Below are 20,882 nucleotides of genomic sequence, written 5' to 3'. Positions count from 1 at the left end.
CTTTAAGGGCTCTTTATTCGTTTTATTTATTATTTATAAGTATGCTAAAAAAATGGCGATCGTTTTTTTTTTTTTGTTTTAGGTAACTTTGCATTTTTTTATTTGTATGAGGATATTGCAAATTACTAAATCATAGCGACCACCTAATCATTCGCAAATGAGTTCATATTTGGCACATAGATTACTGTTCTATAAAAATCCTTTCAACTTTTTTATACATACAAAGTTGGACCATCCTATTCGATAATTATGTTTTTTTGTCAATTTAGTTTTTATAAATTCTTCTAAACAGCGGAGCCATACATTTATTCAGTTTTAAAGGCTCCTCTACACGATGGCCCAGCGTAGGCCAATCTAAGGGACACAGCTATGCGGTGAAATGAGATAGCAATATCACTTGCTCCCTCTAACGCAGTGGTTCCTAACCTTGTCAGTTCTACCACCCCTATGACTAACTAGGGAACCCGATTTTACCCCTACTCCCAATAAATATCAATATTCTTTCTTACAGGTCTAATTTCTGTTATATTTAATTGAGCTTATTACCTCCGTAAAAGACCAGATTTACCACTACGGGGGTAATTACCCCCAAGTTAGGAACCGCTGCTCTAACGCATAAATGCGCCCCTAGGACTTGCCTACGCTGGGCCATCGTGTAGAGGAGCCATCAGCTATGCTCGCGAGGTCTACAGCTCACAGAGCTACTAGTATAGTTAGATAATTAGAAGTTGTTTCGTAGCTCATCATAGCTGTTCCTTAGAATACTTAGTTACATCTATTTAAAGCCTGACCAGCAATATATGATCACGCGCCATATTGCGGAATTTCATTGGAACTAAATTTTTCACACTAAACTGAACTGTCAATCTATACATGAGAATAACAGCGCCCTCCTGACAATGATCATATATTTCTGGTCGGGCTTTATGTACCTTTGATGAACAAATAAAGAATTGAATTCAAGAATGGAGACCCCTTTTCATTTTCGCTACAATAACAATTTTTATTTTTTTTATTTTTTTATATGTACATATATATATGTATGCATTATTTTATGGTTATTTTTCTATCTATGTATATTTGTATCAATGTGTATTCAAAACGTGCATATCATTAATTTCAGTGATTGTACACTTTTGTTTGTGTTTGTCATTCATTCACCGTTACTTCTGTTTCACTCATTTCCTCAAAGGTTAACTGGAAGAGATCCCATACAGGGATAAGTTCGCCTTTGTTGTATTTAATTTACTCTGTAACTGTGTTTTTCGTGTTTTTATTTCTATGTAAAATAAAGTATATACATACATACATACATTTTGACGACCAGTATGGCCTAGTGGGTAGTGACCCTGCCTACGAAGCTGAAGGTCCCGGGTTCAAATCCTGGTAAGGGCATTTATTCGTGTGTTGAGCACGAATATTTGTTCCTGAGTCATGGATGTTTTCTATGTATTTAAGTATTTATAAATATTTATATATTATATATATCATTGTCTAAGTACCCTCAACACAAGCCTTATTGAGCTTACCGTGGGACTTAGTCAATTTGTGTAATAATGTCCTATAATTTATTTATTTATTTATTATTTACATACATACATAAAGTGAGAAAAATAAGACACTTACTTGACCCTCATCTCGACCAGCTTGGAGTGCATCAGCACGATGAAGTCGGTGATGAGAACGTGTATTCTGCGCTGATAGTACTCCTCTTTCATCACGAGATCCGTGGACAGTATGGCCTCGTCCAGATACTCGAAAACCTGGGAAACAGTATATTCGATGTGATGGAGTTTAACCTTTTGCGAATTGTTTATACATGGACCCGGGTATGTCCTTAAACTACGTCCACAAGAGAGGTATGGGCATTGTGAATGTCATCTCGCTCTGGTGGTAGGGCACAGCACAGCGGATGTCATTCCAGATCTAGAGCAGAGCCCAACTGGGGAAGTACCTCCACCTTACAGAAAATCTCAGCCAAATAACACTAGACTCTACTCATAGTGTTGTGTTCCTGCCGGTGAGTAAGGTTGCCAGAGCTCAACGAGGGTGGGAGGGGGTTAGGGTCGGCAACGCGCATGTAACTCCTCTGGAGTTGCAGGCGTACATAGGCTACGGATACTGCTTACCATCAGGCGGGCCGTATGCTTGTTTGCCACTGACGTAGTATTAAAAAAAAACATTGTAAAATTGCTTAGTGTTCCACAATGGAGGTAAAAAGTCATGTAAAAATATAAATACAAAAAATATATACACCGTGTTTTATTGAATTCCGTTAACTTCGAGGTATTGGTAAGTTTAACGAAATTACGTGGCATAGTTAATTTTTTTTAATACAAAAAGTAATTAAATGTTGCATATAGCGTTGTTGTAATACGTGAGTAAAAGGAGTCTACCCTCAGGGGAACATGTTTTAAAATAAAAATTCGAATAACAAATAATGAAACAAAAAAAAAGCGTAATAACATTACTAACGTAGGTTGCCTGTGAGCCATAAATTGGCTACACGACATAAACTAAATGTATAGATCTTAAAAGACATATTACATTAAGGACACGCCGCCTTTTTGCGGACATATTTATATGTAACAAAAATGATAAATAATAAAGAACTTTCTATTCTATTCGTTTCTATTGTTGTTACACAGGCATTACATTTAACCGAACAAATGAAAACTGTGACATATCAATGTCATTTCGAACATCGATCGTCCGAGATAGTATGTACGTTTAGTAGCAAATGTATCAAGTCGTACTAAACACTAATCAATATGTAACAAGGCCGTAAGGAAAGTGTACACGCTCGTAAGGGCCTCAACGGATAAAAATAAAATTTTGATTATCTCCGAAATGGAGTTATGCAATTAGAATACCGGTGTCTTTGAGAAAGCAGTTAATTTAAGTACTTAATTTAAGCCCAGGAACCCTTGAAATTAACGGGAAAAAAACACGGTGTATATAATTTATATGTAAACTTAAACTATACATATAATATAACATACACATAGGAAGGATAAACCGACACACATAGTGACTAAAACTGAGTAAAACCTAAAAAAATAATTTTGTACTTATCTCATAGGCTGTACTGGTTGAATTAAGATTTCATAAGCCAAACCATAATTGCGTACTTTTCATGTATGTGCCCACTCAACTCTAATATTCATTTCGATACACTTTAGTTATTTTTTAAAAAATTCACCAATCACGTGCCGCCGCGCTCCCATAGAAAAGACTAAGAGGGCGCGGGGCGGGACTAAATCGTCTTTTGTACTACATTTTATCAATTTTCATAAATTCTCTAGAGTTTATACTAAATCAAGAATTATTTTAGAGGACTCGTAGAAAATGTATTGTATAGAATAGTGCTATAATAAAAAAAATCAATTTCGTACCTTACTTAGGCAGCTCAGCAGGCTTCGCTAAGCACGTTAGTCGACTGAAAAACCCTATATTTTATCAAGTTTGTATAAAATACTATTGCATAAAAAATACCCTAGCATCAATAACAAATAGTATCGCATAGTATATTCGCATAGTAGACGACCGGTTTGGCCTAGTGGGTAGTGACCCTGCCTACGAAGCTGATGGTCCCGGGTTCAAATCCTGGTAAGAGCATTTATTCGTGTGATGAGCATGGGTATTTGTTCCTGAGTCATGGGTGTTTTCTATGTATTTAAGTAAGTAAGTAAGTGTTTTATTTGTAAATATAGGTAGAGTTACATTGGTGGTCAGTTTATATATGTACAGTTTCACTATATTTTGCCAAACGGCGTACAAAAACATTAAACTTAATACTAGAAACAAAGCTATCATGCTCACAGAGTACGAGTAATTATGAAATCCTACTTACAGCTATGACAATTCAATAATGAATATCAGGTACATAGGTAGTTTATAAGAATTGAAATTGTCCAAATATAAAATATAAATTTGTATCATTACATATAATTCATAAATATTATGTCCATTAGATGTCTATTAAATAATAAATAAATAAAAACAAATTGTTGTATACATATCATTCTAAGTCATCATTCAAATAATCAGCAATGGAATAATAACATTTATGAATTAATAATGTCATTAGCTTCGTTTTTAATTCTAATATATTTAGTGACTTAAAGGTAATCGGCAATTTATTATACACCGTGTTTTTTTTGATTTGCGTTAATTTCGAGGGTGCATTCCTGAGCTTAAATTAAGTAACTTTCTCAAAGACACCGATATTCTAATTAACTCCATTTCGGAGATAATCAATCATTAATTTTTATCTTATAAGGCCCTTACGAGCGTGTACACTTGCCTTAGGGCCTGTTTACTTATTGATTAGTGTTTAGTGCGAGTTCATACATTTGCTACTAAACGTAAGTACTATCTCGGACGATCGACGTTCGAAATGACATTGATATGTCACAGTTTTCAATTGTTTGGTTGAGTTAAATGTAATGCCTGTGTTTACAACAACGCTATATGCAACATTTAGTTACTTTTTATAAAAATAAAAATTAACTATGCCATTTAGTTTCCTTAAACGTACTTACCGAAACCCCGAAGTTAACGAAATTCAATAAAAACACGGTGTATATTTTACTGGCCAAGTAATACACACTTTTTCGCAACAATGATGTTTTTGCAGGAATTGTGCAAAGATAGTGTATATGCTTAGGTCGCAGATTTCTGTGAGAAATATCAAGATGCTTTTTGAACAAGCCTGTATTGTTTTTTACAAATATTATCACTTCAAAAATGAAAAGCGAGGGCACCGTCAAAATTCTTAAGTCTTTGAAATATGGTACGCAACTGTCGAGTGTTTTGAGGCCACACATTGCTCTAATGCACATCTTTTGTGCCTTAAAAATTAATTCTCTATTTGTGGAATTTCCCCAAAAGATAATACCATACCGCAACTTTGAAGCTAAGTATTTATAAATATTTATATATTATATATAACGTTGTCTAAGTACCCTCAACACAAGCCTTATTGAGCTTACTGTGGGACTTAGTCAATTTGTGTAATAATGTCCTATAATATTTATTTATTATTTATATTAAAATGGAAAGTTACCTTATTGTCAGTGGCGGCGTCGACTAGCTCCTCGTCCCGGTGCGACTGGTCGCGCGAGAGGGAGAGCGACTGCGGCGCGCGGCGCAGCGCGGCCAGCGCCAGCCCCAAGGACAGCTGGCACAGCGCGCGGGCGCCTTGCCCTGGACACGAATTCAGTTACGACACTGCCACACACCGCCTCAACTATACTATGTATTTTTAGGTCTTCTTGTTGTCCCGGCATTTTGCCACGGCTCATCGGAGCCTGGGGTCCGCTTGACTACTCCAAAAAAATTTTGTAATAGAAAATGTCAAGGTCAGACAGACAAAATGTATGAAACAGACAATTTTTTTTGCGTTTTCGTGCTTGGTCCTATAGTAAACGTTGCTCAGTAAGTTTAAGTTTTACTAATACTTATATGGACACATGTCTGAAATAAACAATTTTTTTTTTTTTTTTATAACCTATACACGGCGTATCATGAGAAAACCGAAAGATTTTTTCTGAGGCCAAAAGAAGTAAAAAACGTTAAAAGAATTTAAGTAAATATAGCAAAAAAAAATTTTTTTAAAGTATTTGTACTCTTCGTCTTCCTCGCGTTGTCCAGGCATTTTGCCACGGCTCATCGGAGCCTGGGGTCCGCTTGATAACTACTCCCAAGATTTAGAGTAGGCACTTGTTTTACGAAAGTTTGTTTTAATTTTATTAGTATTCGTACTCTGACATTGGGGACCTTTTACATCTCCAGATTTAATGAGTTTTTAACCATAGAGACTATACATCTCTATGGTATTGTAGTAATTATTTATTTTAAGATTATTATAATGTAATGTTTACCCAGGTATTGGCTGTTGTATGTAAATGTTGTTATGTATTTTTCATGTCACTATATGATGTTACTATAAATGTTGTATTGACTTGTAAAAGAGCCCTTGAGGCCTACTTGCAGAATAAATTTTTGAATTTTGAAAGTGTCTGCCATCTGACCTTCCAACCCAGAGGGTAAACTAGGCCTTGTTGGGATTAGTCCGGTTTCCTCACGATGTTTTCCTTCACCGAAAAGCGACTGGTAAATATCAAATGATGTTTCGTACATAAGTTCCAAAAACTCATTGGTACTAGCCGGGGTTTGAACCCGCGACCTCCGGATTGCAAGTCGCACGCTCTTACCGCTAGGCCACCAGCGTAGTAACTCACGCCACTCGCCTTTTTTGACCCTTCTTATACAACTGTTGCATAAAATACTATTTACATAATTTTCAATGGTGGCTGAATGCCGAAAAGGTCTGTGCCCTCGATGCTAACCTGTGAAGAAATTACAAAATGGCAGACGAATATTTGATATGTCACCGTATTTAAGAATTATTTCGTTTAAAATTTAGTTTTTTTCTTCGCAAGTGTGATGAAAAACATTGTGTGTAACTCCGGTGGTAAGAATATTGCCAACTCGGGTCTTTAATTCAATTCAATCGAATTATCACCCTCGTGTCCAAAATTTATAGTTTGCATTAATATTTCCAGTAGTATCTCCTTGGATTTCACGGGCCTATAAATCCCGGTCTTTTGATAGGCTTGCGTGGGGATATAGATCCAACACGTAGAGGCCCCTTGGAGAGATTTAATGTCATGTAGAATAGATCCAGTAGTATTATTCATATATTTTATAATAGGGTTGTTTCCAATTTTTTGAAACGCTTGTATTACGTTCTATATTAACTAAAAGTTGCCCTAAAATTCAACTTTTATACTAAAAACGGCTTTAAATATGTTAAATTAACAAAATATATTTTGACAGATGCTTTCGCGCCCAAAACGCTCTTTGAAAATTGTGTGACGTCACAGTTTACGGTTTCACACATAACTACATACATAAGTAGAAGATACGAACTGTCAACTGACATTTGTCATTTGTTGTTTATCGCCTAACTGTCAACAGTGTCAATCCGAGAGTTGTGACGTCATCACAATCTTCAATGACGTTTCGAGTTTGGTCACGTGACGTGTGCCAAAAGATATTTTAAATTCAATATTTACAAAAATATGGTCATTACAGGTCCCCTAAAAGTAGTTTAACATGTTCTTATAATCCAAAAGAATTTATTGGGATACAATTCTGCCCTAAGATTTGTAGATGGAAACAACCCTATTATTGATGTTTTTGTTTATATGTAAATTCCATGTTAACGTATAAAAGTGCCCTTGTGGCTTATTTTCTGAATAAATGTTGAAGTTGGTCCTGGATGAGGGGGAGCTTCTTCGCCAGCTAATTGTATAATAACAGTCTGAAAGGTGCTGACCTGCTTTGGACTTGTGCTCCTTGCTGGGCGGCCGGCTGGGCAGCAGCTCGTCTATGAGGATGCCGATCAGCTCCGGATCCTGGATGAGGGGCAGCTTCTTCGCCAGCTCCTCGCCGTCTTCGCGTCTAGATGCAATCATTTATTTAATGAAACTCTTATTACAATGCGTTTACACTTCTTCAAAGATATATTGGTTGAGTAAGATGCGTAAAATCTAAGACAATTTCGTGCTTCGAATATGACAGGTAAACCAGATGGCGCTGTACAGCTCCATACATTTTGCGGTAACTCTAATTGTCATTTCGACGACCGGTTTGGCCTAGTGGGTAGTGACCCTGCCTACTAAGCTGATGGTCCCGGGTTCAAATCCTGGTAAGGGCATGTATTCGTGTGATGAGCATGGATATTTGTTCCTGAGTCATGGGTGTTTTCTATGTATTTAAGTATTTATAAATATTTATATATTATATATATCTTTGTCTAAGTACCCTCAACACAAGCCTTATTGAGCTTACTGTGGGACTTAGTCAATTCGTGTAATAATTTCCTATAATTTATATATTTATAAAAAAAAAATATTGACGTTTGACCGCAAAACATATGGCGCAGTACAGCGCCATCTGTTTTGGATGTCGAAATAAGTGGCACGTTTTTTTTCTTAGACTTTACCTCTCTATTACAGTAATTTTATACTCGTACGCAACAGGAATAAAAATGGTAACTACGAGTACTAAGAATAATTTGTGTATGCTATATGCCCTGTTTTGTGAAAAACAAAAATTTTGATAAGTTATTCCTGTACAAAATGAACTAGAAAAAAAAACAGCAGCGCCATCTACGCCTCCAGTGGGTAGATTGTTACAATATATCTCACCTGTGTAGAACAGAGAGATCCAAGGCGTACAGCAGCGCCATCTGCAGCGCGAGCGATACTTCGTCCAGCGCGCCCGTCGGCCCTTGGGACGGCGACGTCGTTTGCTAAAATATGTCACAACGTATATTTATTTATTTATTTATTTATGTTCAGGAGAACTAACCGCTTTAAACTTACAATAGGACAACAAGATTAATACAGAGAGCCAATTACAGGAACTCACAAGTAATTACAAAGTATATAAAAAAAATGCTAACACTGACGCACATGCGTACAAAGTGAGAAAAAAACAAAAACACAATTGAAAATGAAAATACATAGAAGCCATTAAAATAGACCCTAAGGTTCGGAAACACTTAGTTCATTAGCGCCCTCATTGAGGTCTCAAAGTTCGAAGTTTATATTTTACTAATTCCTTTGAAACTCTAGCTCCATGGGGTCCCAGCGCGCACAAGTTGTTTCGAGAAAAAATAAGGACGTGGATGTTAATTAAATAGAACGAACCGTGTGTGTCTGTGTGTTTGTGTAGTGACGATCTGTATCTTATCTCGTGGGATTGCATCGCGATGAAATTCGAATAATATGTGGCAGATTGTACTAGTGGCTAGTCATATAGGTAGAAATCTTTACAATTAAATATAAATTTAACTGGTGACCGAAGAGCTGGCGGCTTCCTCGCACAACGTATCAGTATTGCGATACAACGAGGAAATGCCGCCAGCATCCTTGGCACAATGCCTCAAGGGCCTATTTTAGATATAAGCTAGCTATAGTAATCATCTGTATATATCCATTATGTATATTGTTATTGTAAATAAATACCCCATTCCTTCTAAAATACAATTTATCAGCTCTTTGATTGCCAAGCGTAGATCGCAAAATAATTTAGCATTATATACACAATTTAACCCGAAAGAATTTAACCACGCATTCCTGGGGCTAAAAGAAGGAAAAAATTATATGAGTATACACTTAGGAGCAAAACTGTCCCAATAGTAGCATCTTAGTAGAATGTGGAGAAGTTGATGTCGATCAAGGGGAGGGGCACGTGGTTAATACATAACAGTACTACTTGAAATTGTATTAATTACAAATTAATTAATATGGTCCTATTCTGCCTGAAACACAGGAACTCCTAGTTCAGGCATTTGTAAACTTTTCCTTATCCTTAATCCTTAGTCTTTAAGTGCTAACACTGTACTTATACTGGTTTCAATAAAATTATTTGTATTTGTATACAAATCCGCCTAACATATGATGTACTTGGCATTTACGATTATTTTGTTATTTCGAATCGAAAAGTAGAAAAAAACATTTTTTTTTTTATTTATTTAGAACACAAACAGTCACATATACAAATGAATTTGAAGTACAGTGTAGAGTACTTAACATACTTAAGAATCATAGACCTGGAGGTTCATTATTAAGTACGTAATGTTAACATACATACTAACAGCATAAAGAAAATGAAATCATGAGCCATACTTAAAATCTATTTACTAAAATTAATTAAAATTTTATTTTTAAATCTATTTTTATTTATATTGAAAAATAAATTAACTATACAAGGTGCCCGTGAGCATTGCGAGAGATTTTAACGATGCATTCCTGATGGCAACAGAAGCAAAAAATATTATATGACTTTTTGTGAAATTCAACAAAAAAAAAACTTTGTTTTTTTTTTCACTTTTTTTGAACAACCTGTACATACAACGTAATTTTTATTGATAAACACATAACCTAAAATTAACTAAAAAGTTAGGCTCTCGAAGACATTTTTTAAATTTTTCGATGTCAATCAATAGGTATGTCCAGACTAGACCTCAAAGTGGCAATACCGCAGTCAAAAATGTGTTTTGTACCGACTTATGGCGAAAGAATGATTTCGAAAAACATTTAATTATCTCTGAAACTAGGCCTAATCCAGAAAATTTTATATGACATTTATTTTCTAAATATTACCAGGAATGCTTAGTTAAAATGTCTCGCAATGCTCACGGGCACTTTTTATACATAAACGCAATATAGCATACATATAGCACAGGCTAATGTAATGTGACTTCACATTACAATATCATTTTGTTAGAGGCGTTTAAATCGTCGAGTGCGAGCGTCAGACTTTAACTCTCATTTCTGACCTTTGTGTTGCTTAAATGCCATGAGTCTCATATAGACATTTGATCCTCAGGAAAATCAAGATCGATTGACATTATTTACAAAAAGCGGCCAAGTGCGAGTCGGACTCGCCCATGAAGGGTTCCTTGCCATTTATGACGTATTAAAAAAAACTACTTACTAGATCTGGTGCAAACCAATTTTCGGTGAAAGTTTGCATGGTATTGTACGAGTATATCTTTTTTTTTTTTTTTTTTTCATTCTGTTACTTTAGAAGTTACAGGGGGGACGGGACACACATTTTACCACTTTGGAAGTGTCTCTCGCGCAAACTATTCAGTTTAGAAAAAAAAAATATTAGAAACCTCAATATCATTTTTGAAGACCTACCCAGATACCCCACACGTATGGGTTTGATGAAAAAAGATTTTTTTGAGTTTCAGTTCTAAGTATGGGGAACCCCCAAAATTTATTGTTATTTTTTCTATTTTTATGTAAAAATCTTAATGCGGTTCATAGAATACATCTTCTTGCCAAGTTTGAACAGTATAGCTCTTATAATTTCTGAAAAAAGTGGCTGTGACATAAACGGACAGACAGACGGACATGACGAATCTATAAGGGTTCCGTTTTTTGCCATTTGGCTACGGAACCCTAAAAAGCTGTCAAGTAGCCAATTGGTAATTCTACGTAGAAGTTGGACAGTGTCACGTACCTCGTTGATCAGCCGCAGTAGCGTCTCTCGTTCGAGCCCGCGCTGAGCCGAGGCGGCGAATACCACTCCGGCGAGCAGTTTTCTGTATAACACACTATATATTAGATCTCGAACAATATTAAATACTATAAGATAAAAAAAAACCGGCCAAGTGCGATTCGGACTCGCGTACCGAGGGTTCTGTACGTGTAGGTATATATTATTATATGTCACTAAAAATTCACGGTCTTCGCAATTTTTCCTTTATGTGTGCTACAGTCAGCTGCAAAAATATGTATTGAGAGAATCGTCTCATAAATATGGTACTACGCTCTTATTACATTGGAATAAGATGCTATGGGACATATTTTTGAGTAAGATGTGTACACCCATGTTTTTACACTTGACTGTACAAGACGTTGCTTCGTACCAAATTTCAAGATTCTGAGTTCACTGGAAGTACCCTGTAGGTTTTGATTCCCTTGCGAGTGTCGAACATTTGCGGAAATTTGCGGCATAAACGGCTGTATCTTTTGATTGCGTTGGCTTAGAAAATTGATTTTTTCACAGCTCCAAGGGACAGTAGACCTGAGTATTTGATATAAATTCCAGCTTGATACCTCCACGCGTTCCTGAGAAAGAGGGTCTTGACAGACAGACAGACAGATGGACGGACGGGCAACAAAGTGATCCTATAAGGGTTCCGTTTTTTCCATTCGAGGTACGGAACCCTAAAAAAATAATTTCTCAAAAAAATGTGTACCAATATACTTTTTTGGAAAAGTAATTTCGATGACGGATGACGGTCCATATATATTTTTTTAATTCGCTTGTTCTCGGGATTATGAGTAGAAACAACCCAATAGTTGATCGTTTTTCGAGAAAAAAAAATGTCGGTAAGCCCTCGGGAAGACAATATTTTCGCGAATCTGAGAAAAGACGTATATTACAGGGATATTCTTACACAAATTGACTAAGTCCCACGGTAAGCCAAGAAGGCTTGTGTTGTGGGTACTCAGACCACGATATATAATATACAAATACTTAAATACATAGAAATCATGACTCGGGAACAAATATCTGTGCTCATCAAACAAATTCCCTTACCGGGACTCGAAACCAGGACCACCGGCTTCATAGGCAAGGTCACTATCCACTAGGCCAGACCGGTCGTCATAACTTAACGTCCCAGCAAACATGTATGCAGGATTGTTAAGCTAATAATTTTGCCCAGTGACCAACACTTTTTAACTTATTTGTAATTTAGTGTTAAGAGCCCTTAATCCTTGGAGCGTTCTCCGATTTCACGAAATAACGCTCGATAGATGGCGTTGGCGCTCGGTACGCGAGCGCCGGCAACGCGACGCGCGTTTCAATGCAGACTAGAATAATCTTGATAGTTTTCAATATAATTTCAAGCAACATTAATTTTAGTGTTATATGATATCATATGGGCACTCTTTATTTTATTTTATATGCACAGTAGTTTTTTTTATGTACACTACTACTAAGTGTACAGACTACAGAGTGTACTATAACCCTTGCTCTTTATTCTGTCTCTTTCACACCAATGGAAAATGAAGAAGTTAGTAAATGACTGCAGGTATAAATAAAGTATATTAGTGCGATAGAGAGACAGATAGTGTTTCGTTGTCGTATCGTAAACGATTGGCATGTTGGCCACACACTTGCTTGGTGCCTAGCCAAAATACCAATCGTTTGCGTATATTAGTGCGATAGAGAGACAGTAGTGTTTCGTTGTCGTATCGTAAACGATTGGCATGTTGGCTACGCACCCATGATACCTAGCCAAGAAGCCAATCGATTGCGCATATTAGTGCGATAGAGAGACAGATAGTGTTTCCTTGTCGTATCGTAAACGTTTGGCATGTTGGCTACGCACCCATGCTGCCCAGCCAAGATGCCAATCGTTTGTGCATATTAGTACGAGAGAGAGACAGATAGTGTTTCGTTGTCGTATCGATTGGCATGGTGGCTACGCACCCATGCTGCCTAGTCAAGATGCCAATCGTTTGCGCACATTAGTGCTATAGAGTTTCAGTGTTATTTGAAATCACGTTAGGGTTTGTATTATTATTTATGACCCGAATGAAGTCCATCCAGGTTCTTATGATGGAGTCAGGAGTTGGTCACCAGAACTCCTAATCTACTCATTATAATTCCATCGTGCTTGGGCTCAAAAGATTTGCCCTGACGAACACCATCGATCTAGATGAGGTCCAGGGTCTCATGACGGAGTCAGGAGTTGGTCACCAGAACTCCCCAGAACTCCTAATCTACTCATCATAACTCCATCGAGTTTGGGCTCAATAGATTTACCCTGATGAGCACCATCAATCTAGATGAAGTCCAGGGTCTCATGATGGAGTCAGGAGTAGGTCACTAGAACTCCTAATCTACTCATTATAATTCCATCGTGTTTGGGCTCAAAAGATTTGCCCTGACGAGTACCATCGATCTAGATGAAGTCCAGGGTCTCATGATGGAGTCAGAAGTTGGTCACCAGAACTCCTAATCTACTCATTATAATTCCATCGTGTTTGGGTTCAATAGATTTGCCCTCACGAGCACCATCAATCTAGATGATGTTCAGGGTCTCATGATGGAGTCAGGAGTTGGTCACTAGAACTCCTAATCTACTCATTATAATTCCATCGTGTTTGGGCTCAAAAGATTTGCCCTGACGAGTACCATCGATCTAGATGAAGTCCAGGGTCTCATGATGGAGTCAGGAGTTGGTCACCAGAACTCGTAATCTATTTATCATAACTCCATGGTGTTTGGGCTCAATAGATTTACCCCGACAAGCACCATCAAATTACCATTATGATGAATAGATTAGGAGTTCTGGTGACCAACTCCTGAGTCCATCATGAGACCCTCGACTTAATCTAGATCGATTGTACTCGTCAGGGCAAATCTTTTGAGCCCAAACACGATGGAGTTATGATGAATAGACTAGGAGTTCTGGTGACCAACTCCTGAGTCCATCATGAGACCCTGGACCTGATCTAGATTGATGGTGCTCGTCAGGGCAACTCTATTGAGCCCAAACACGATGGAGTTATGATGAGTAGATTAGGAGTTCTGGTGACCAACTCCTGACTCCATCATGAGACCCTGGACCTCATCTAGGTCGATGGTGCTCGTCATGGCAAATCTCATGAGCCCAAACACGTTGGAATTATAATGAGTAGATTAGGAGTTCTAGTGACCAACTCCTGACTCCATCATGAGACCCTGGACTTTATCTAGATTGATGATGCTCGTCAGGGCAAATCTATTGAGCCCAAACACGATGAGGTTATGATGAGTAGTTTAGGAGTTCTGGTGACCAACTCCTGACTCCATCATGAGACCCTGGACCTCATCTAGATCGATGGTGTTCATCAGGGCAAATCTATTGAGCCCAAACACGATGGAGTTATGATCAGTAGATTAGGAGTTCTGGTGACCAACTCCTGACTCCATCATGAGACCCTGGACCTCATCTAGGTCGATGGTGTTCGTCAGGGCAAATCTATTGAGCCCAAACACGATGGAGTTATGATGAGTAGATTAGGAGTTCTGGTGACCAACTCCTGACTCCATCATGAGACCCTGGGCCTCATCTAGATCTATGGTGCTCGTCAGGGCAAATCTTTTGAGCCAAAACACGATGGAATTATAATGAGTAGATTAGGAGTTCTAGTGACCAACTCCTGACTCCATCATGAGACCCTGGACTTTATCTAGATTGATGGTGCTCGTCAGGGCAAATCTATTGAGCCCAAACACGATGGCGTTATGATAAGTAGATAAAGAGTCCTGGTGACCAACTCCTGACTCCATCATGAGACCCTGGACCTCATCTAGATCGATGGTGTTCGTCAGGGCAAATCTTTTGAGCCCAAACACGATGGGATTATAATGAGTAGATTAGGAGTTCTGGTGACCAACTCCTGACTCCATCATGAGAACTTGGACTTCATCCGGGTCAAAAATAATAATGCAAATGCAAACCCTAACGTAATTTCAAGTAAAAATGCGTTTTTCAGAAAATCGCAGCCAAATAACACTAGACCCTACTCATAGTGTTGTGTTCCTGCCGGTGAGTAAGGTTGCCAGAGCTCAACGAGGGGCGGGAGGGGGTTAGAGTCGGCAACGCGCATGTAACTCCTCTGGAGTTGCAGGCGTACATAGGCTACGGATACTGCTTACCATCAGGCGGGCCGTAAGCTTGTTTGCCACCGACGTAGTATAAAAAAAAGGACCACTGAAAATCCATCAATAAGCGAGAGTCTGTTAAGCATAGTGTAAAAAATGAACTTTTATTAAGATTTTCTAATCGCAGTATATAGCACTTCTCGGAACTCCGTAGCTGATTACGATCGCAACGAATGCCTGACAATCGAGCACAGGTCCGTCGTCTAAGCGCGCTCCGCGCGGACTGAGAGCGGGGCGTCGCTGCTGCGTGATTTATACGTGTTTTAAAAAAATATAAATTTACGGCAATGTAGGTCCCATAGTTACGATTTTTTTTTTTTTAGGTTAACATAAAGTTACAGTTTGCTATAATATTATTTTTAAAGCAAAATATGCGTACAATTTGCGGAAAAAAATATAATAAAACCCTGTTTTCGCCAAAAAAATGAAGAAAACTCGGAAGGTATTTTATCAGATTTTTCAAATGAATCTTCGATTGTTAATCATTCCAGCCCCTCGTACGAGATATGTTGAATCAAACTGTAGTCATTCATGTACCAAATGATTCTTGTTTACAGCAAAATTGAGAACCGAAACGCCACATCTCACTGCAAATTTTGGAAAAGACTCCCAAAAAAACTCATTAAAAAAGAGGTTTAAAAGAGAAAATGAAAATTTGAACTGTTGGAGCCGCTAGTTTAGGAAACGATTATTTAAGTACGTTACCAGTTTTTGAATAAATACTAATAGTTACGTCGTAATCTTGAATGAAAAAGGAAGCATTTTACAAAATACGCTCGTCTGTAGGAATAAGGACTCTTAATATTACCTAACCCTAATTTGACATAATTAGATTTAATTGTAACTTGACACAAGTAGGTTAAAAAAAAATTGAACTTCATATTTATCTAATTGTAATTTAACGTTATTTAATTTTACATTGTATAATTGTGTTATTTAATTTATTTACATTGACATTGTATTGTATTATCTTGTGAGCGTTTTGGGATCACCTGTAAGCCTGCAAGTTTTTCACTAATAAAATAAAATAAAATAAAAACACTTACCTGGTGCCCTCTATGGATCTCGCGAGCTTGGCGTGGTGCTCGCGCGGCGGCAGTGCCCTGTGAAAATTGTATAATTATATTTAATGAATTTATAAAAATATATTTATAATTAAACATTTCATTATCAAAAAATAAAGTATCGCATTTATAGTCGAGTTTAATTTGCCACGCCAATTTTTGATATTTAACAAATTGTACATATATCAGTAAAAAAAAATAAGAATCAAATTCAAATGGCGTTCTAAAAGGTTTTAATTATGTGTCGTAAGATGGCATTAAATTTAAGTCGCTACACATTTTTCTTTGATAACACACCTCTATTTCAAATTCCCTTTGAAATAAAATGAAAATTAAATGAACTGTTTCGTACAGATAAGTTAAACTATTCGAATATCGCAGAGTTCTCAGTGCTCCATTATCTATGTCAGGGGTATCCAGGTCACGGCCCGCAAGCCCCCACCTTTAGCCCGCGAAAAGGAAGAAGGAGGGCCTAGGAACGATCCGGCCCCTGTACAATTACTGTTTGTACCTGTGCTGCTGCAGGAAGCCCAGTTACCCGCGCAGAGAGTCCAGCATGCCGCCCAGCAGTCCATCATGGACCAGCTAGTCTACTTGGTCAAGTGCATTGTACCTGCGTTGCTGCAAGAGCTCTAGCTGACCGCCCAGCGTGAACCTGCGCAGTGAGTCCAACACACAGCCCAGCAGTCTAACAGGCACCCACGAGTTTACGTGGTCAAGTGTACTGTGTACTGTGTTGCTGCAAGAGCTCAAGTTGCCCGCCCAGCGTGAACCCGCGCAGTGGGTCCAGCATGTCGCCCTGTAATCCATCACGGACCAGCTGGTCTACTTGGTCATGTCACTGTACCTGTGTTGCTGCAAGAGCTCTAGTTGCCCGCCCAGCGTGAACCCGCGCAGTGAGTCCAACACACAGCCCAGCAGTCTAACAGGCACCCACGAGTTTACGTGGTCAAGTGTACTGTGTACTGTGTTGCTGCAAGAGCTCAAGTAGCCCGCCCAGCGTGAACCCGCGCAGTGAGTCCAGCATGTCGCCCTGTAATCCATCACGGACCAGCTGGTCTACTTGGTCATGTCACTGTACCTGTGTTGCTGCAAGAGCTCTAGTTGCCCGCCCAGCGTGAACCCGCGCAGTGAGTCCAACACACAGCCCAGCAGTCTAACAGGCACCCACGAGTTTACGTGGTCAAGTGTACTGTGTACTGTGTTGCTGCAAGAGCTCAAGTTGCCCGCCCAGCGTGAACCCGCGCAGTGAGTCCAGCATGTCGCCCTGTAATCCATCACGGACCAGCTGGTCTACTTGGTCATGTCACTGTACCTGTGTTGCTGCAAGAGCTCTAGTTGCCCGCCCAGCGTGAACCCGCGCAGTGAGTCCAACACACAGCCCAGCAGTCTAACAGGCACCCACGAGTTTACGTGGTCAAGTGTACTGTGTACTGTGTTGCTGCAAGAGCTCAAGTTGCCCGCCCAGCGTGAACCCGCGCAGTGAGTCCAGCATGTCGCCCTGTAATCCATTACGGACCAGCTGGTCTACTTGGTCATGTCACTGTACCTGTGTTGCTGCAAGAGCTCTAGTTGACCGCCCAGCGTGAACCCGCGCAGTGAGTCCAGCATGTCGCCCAGTAGTCCATCACGGACCAGCTAGTCTACTTGGTCAAGTCACTGTACCTGTGTTGCTGCAAGAGCTCTAGTTGCCCGCCAAGCGTGAACCCGCGCAGCGAGTCCAGCACGCCGCCCAGCAGTCCATCACGGATCAGCTGGTCCACGTAGCGGGTCACGTATTTCACTATATCCTCGCGCGCATTTATTGACCTGAGGAGGAAAGGATCATTATTAACAGTTTCAAGGTGACGTCAAGACCCAATGTTAAATAAATGAAATGAAATAATTATTCAATGAGATAATTAGACTATTAGAACATTATTAGAACACACACACAGCCCGGGGTGCCGCGGGCCCTGTCTCTGCGCGGTGTGGAGCAGCTCGAGCGGCTCCACGGTCTACTCACCAGCAGACTCCGTCCCGGGCGGTGAGCGTGTCCTTGAGGGCCTGCAGCAGCGCGCGGCGCCCGTCGTAGTACAGCAGCACGGCGAGCAGCCCCCGCGCCAGCCCGGGGTGCCGCGGGCCCTGTCTCTGCGCGGTGTGGAGCAGCTCGAGCGGCTCCACGGTCTACTCACCAGCAGACTCCGTCCCGGGCGGTGAGCGTGTCCTTGAGGGCCTGCAGCAGCGCGCGGCGCCCGTCGTAGTACAGCAGCACGGCGAGCAGCCCCCGCGCCAGCCTGGGGTGCCGCGGGCCCTGTCTCTGCGCGGTGTGGAGCAGCTCGAGCGGCTCCACGGTCTACTCACCAGCAGACTCCGTCCCGGGCGGTGAGCGTGTCCTTGAGGGCCTGCAGCAGCGCGCGGCGCCCGTCGTAGTACAGCAGCACGGCGAGCAGCCCCCGCGCCAGCCCGGGGTGCCGCGGGCCCTGTCTCTGCGCGGTGTGGAGCAGCTCGAGCGGCTCCACGGTCTACTCACCAGCAGACTCCGTCCCGGGCGGTGAGCGTGTCCTTGAGGGCCTGCAGCAGCGCGCGGCGCCCGTCGTAGTACAGCAGCACGGCGAGCAGCCCCCGCGCCAGCCCGGGGTGCCGCGGGCCCTGTCTCTGCGCGGTGTGGAGCAGCTCGAGCGGCTCCACGGTCTACTCACCAGCAGACTCCGTCCCGGGCGGTGAGCGTGTCCTTGAGGGCCTGCAGCAGCGCGCGGCGCCCGTCGTAGTACAGCAGCACGGCGAGCAGCCCCCGCGCCAGCCCGGGGTGCCGCGGGCCCTGTCTCTGCGCGGTGTGGAGCAGCTCGAGCGGCTCCACGGTCTACTCACCAGCAGACTCCGTCCCGGGCGGTGAGCGTGTCCTTGAGGGCCTGCAGCAGCGCGCGGCGCCCGTCGTAGTACAGCAGCACGGCGAGCAGCCCCCGTGCCAGCCCGGGGTGCCGCGGGCCCTGTCTCTGCGCGGTGTGGAGCAGCTCGAGCGGCTCCACGGTCTACTCACCAGCAGACTCCGTCCCGGGCGGTGAGCGTGTCCTTGAGGGCCTGCAGCAGCGCGCGGCGCCCGTCGTAGTACAGCAGCACGGCGAGCAGCCCCCGCGCCAGCCCGGGGTGCCGCGGGCCCTGTCTCTGCGCGGTGTGGAGCAGCTCGAGCGGCTCCACGGTCTACTCACCAGCAGACTCCGTCCCGGGCGGTGAGCGTGTCCTTGAGGGCCTGCAGCAGCGCGCGGCGCCCGTCGTAGTACAGCAGCACGGCGAGCAGCCCCCGCGCCAGCCCGGGGTGCCGCGGGCCCTGTCTCTGCGCGGTGTGGAGCAGCTCGAGCGGCTCCACGGTCTACTCACCAGCAGACTCCGTCCCGGGCGGTGAGCGTGTCCTTGAGGGCCTGCAGCAGCGCGCGGCGCCCGTCGTAGTACAGCAGCACGGCGAGCAGCCCCCGCGCCAGCCCGGGGTGCCGCGGGCCCTGTCTCTGCGCGGTGTGGAGCAGCTCGAGCGGCTCCACGGTCTACTCACCAGCAGACTCCGTCCCGGGCGGTGAGCGTGTCCTTGAGGGCCTGCAGCAGCGCGCGGCGCCCGTCGTAGTACAGCAGCACGGCGAGCAGCCCCCGTGCCAGCCCGGGGTGCCGCGGGCCCTGTCTCTGCGCGGTGTGGAGCAGCTCGAGCGGCTCCACGGTCTACTCACCAGCAGACTCCGTCCCGGGCGGTGAGCGTGTCCTTGAGGGCCTGCAGCAGCGCGCGGCGCCCGTCGTAGTACAGCAGCACGGCGAGCAGCCCCCGCGCCAGCCCGGGGTGCCGCGGGCCCTGTCTCTGCGCGGTGTGGAGCAGCTCGAGCGCTAGGTACTCGTTCACGTTGAACATGTCTGTGCGGAAAAACACGCCGTATAAAATTAGCTGCGAGAAACCTTTAAAATTGGACAGAAATAATGTGTAAATGGCTCCCTACTCATATTGCTTATGCTAAGATTGCGGTAAGAGGCAGTCGTTTCTAGTCGCACGCTTAGATAATCATTTCAATTCCAATATATCTGGTGGCTAGTGTCAAGTGTGAGTGACCAGCCCATAAGTATATTCAAAATTGAATTTGAGAAACTTATTTAGCGCGATTGTTAGGTTAATTAATTTTCTTAATGACCTGATATGATGTAAAAAATAGTGCCTATGCCAATTATGGGGATTAGTTGCCAAGCGGACCCAAAGCTCCCATGAGCCGTGGCAAAATGACGGGACAACGCGAGAAGAAGAAGAAAGACCTGCTATGACGATGGCCTTGCCCACCAGCTCCTTGGAGAGCATGGTCTTGCTCAGCCTGGGCAGCATCACGCCTTCCGTGACGTCTGACCTTCGCGGCTGGTGCCAGAGTCAGAATTGACCTGATATGATGATGGCCTCGTCCACCACCTCCTTGGAGAGCTTGATCTTGCCCAGGCTGAGCAGCGTCACACCTTCTGTGACGTGTGACCTTCGCGTCTGGTGTCGGAGTCAGAACTGACCTGATATGATGATGGCCTCGTCCACCACCTCCTTGGAGAGCATGATCTTGCCCAGGCTGA

General features: G+C 42.3%; 1 protein-coding gene across 1 annotated transcript in view; it reads right to left on the bottom strand.

The window, feature by feature from the left end:
- Nucleotides 1-20,882, bottom strand: part of LOC133529160 (nuclear pore complex protein Nup205) — a 77,731-nt gene that overhangs the window by 51,889 nt on the left and 4,960 nt on the right. The window contains exons 4-11 of the mRNA XM_061866810.1: nt 20,015-20,192; nt 17,985-18,128; nt 16,302-16,358; nt 11,050-11,131; nt 8,220-8,323; nt 7,346-7,470; nt 5,069-5,202; nt 1,627-1,763 (exon numbers count right to left, since the gene is read on the bottom strand). Of these exons, the coding sequence (XP_061722794.1) occupies nt 1,627-1,763; nt 5,069-5,202; nt 7,346-7,470; nt 8,220-8,323; nt 11,050-11,131; nt 16,302-16,358; nt 17,985-18,128; nt 20,015-20,192 (961 nt within the window). The remainder of the gene's footprint in view (nt 1-1,626; nt 1,764-5,068; nt 5,203-7,345; nt 7,471-8,219; nt 8,324-11,049; nt 11,132-16,301; nt 16,359-17,984; nt 18,129-20,014; nt 20,193-20,882) is intronic.

Source organism: Cydia pomonella, chromosome 1 (genome assembly GCF_033807575.1).
Source record: "Cydia pomonella isolate Wapato2018A chromosome 1, ilCydPomo1, whole genome shotgun sequence".
Taxonomy (NCBI): Eukaryota; Metazoa; Arthropoda; class Insecta; order Lepidoptera; family Tortricidae; genus Cydia; species Cydia pomonella.
Note: the sequence above shows the minus strand (reverse complement) of the source record. Positions and strands in the feature narration are given on the sequence as shown.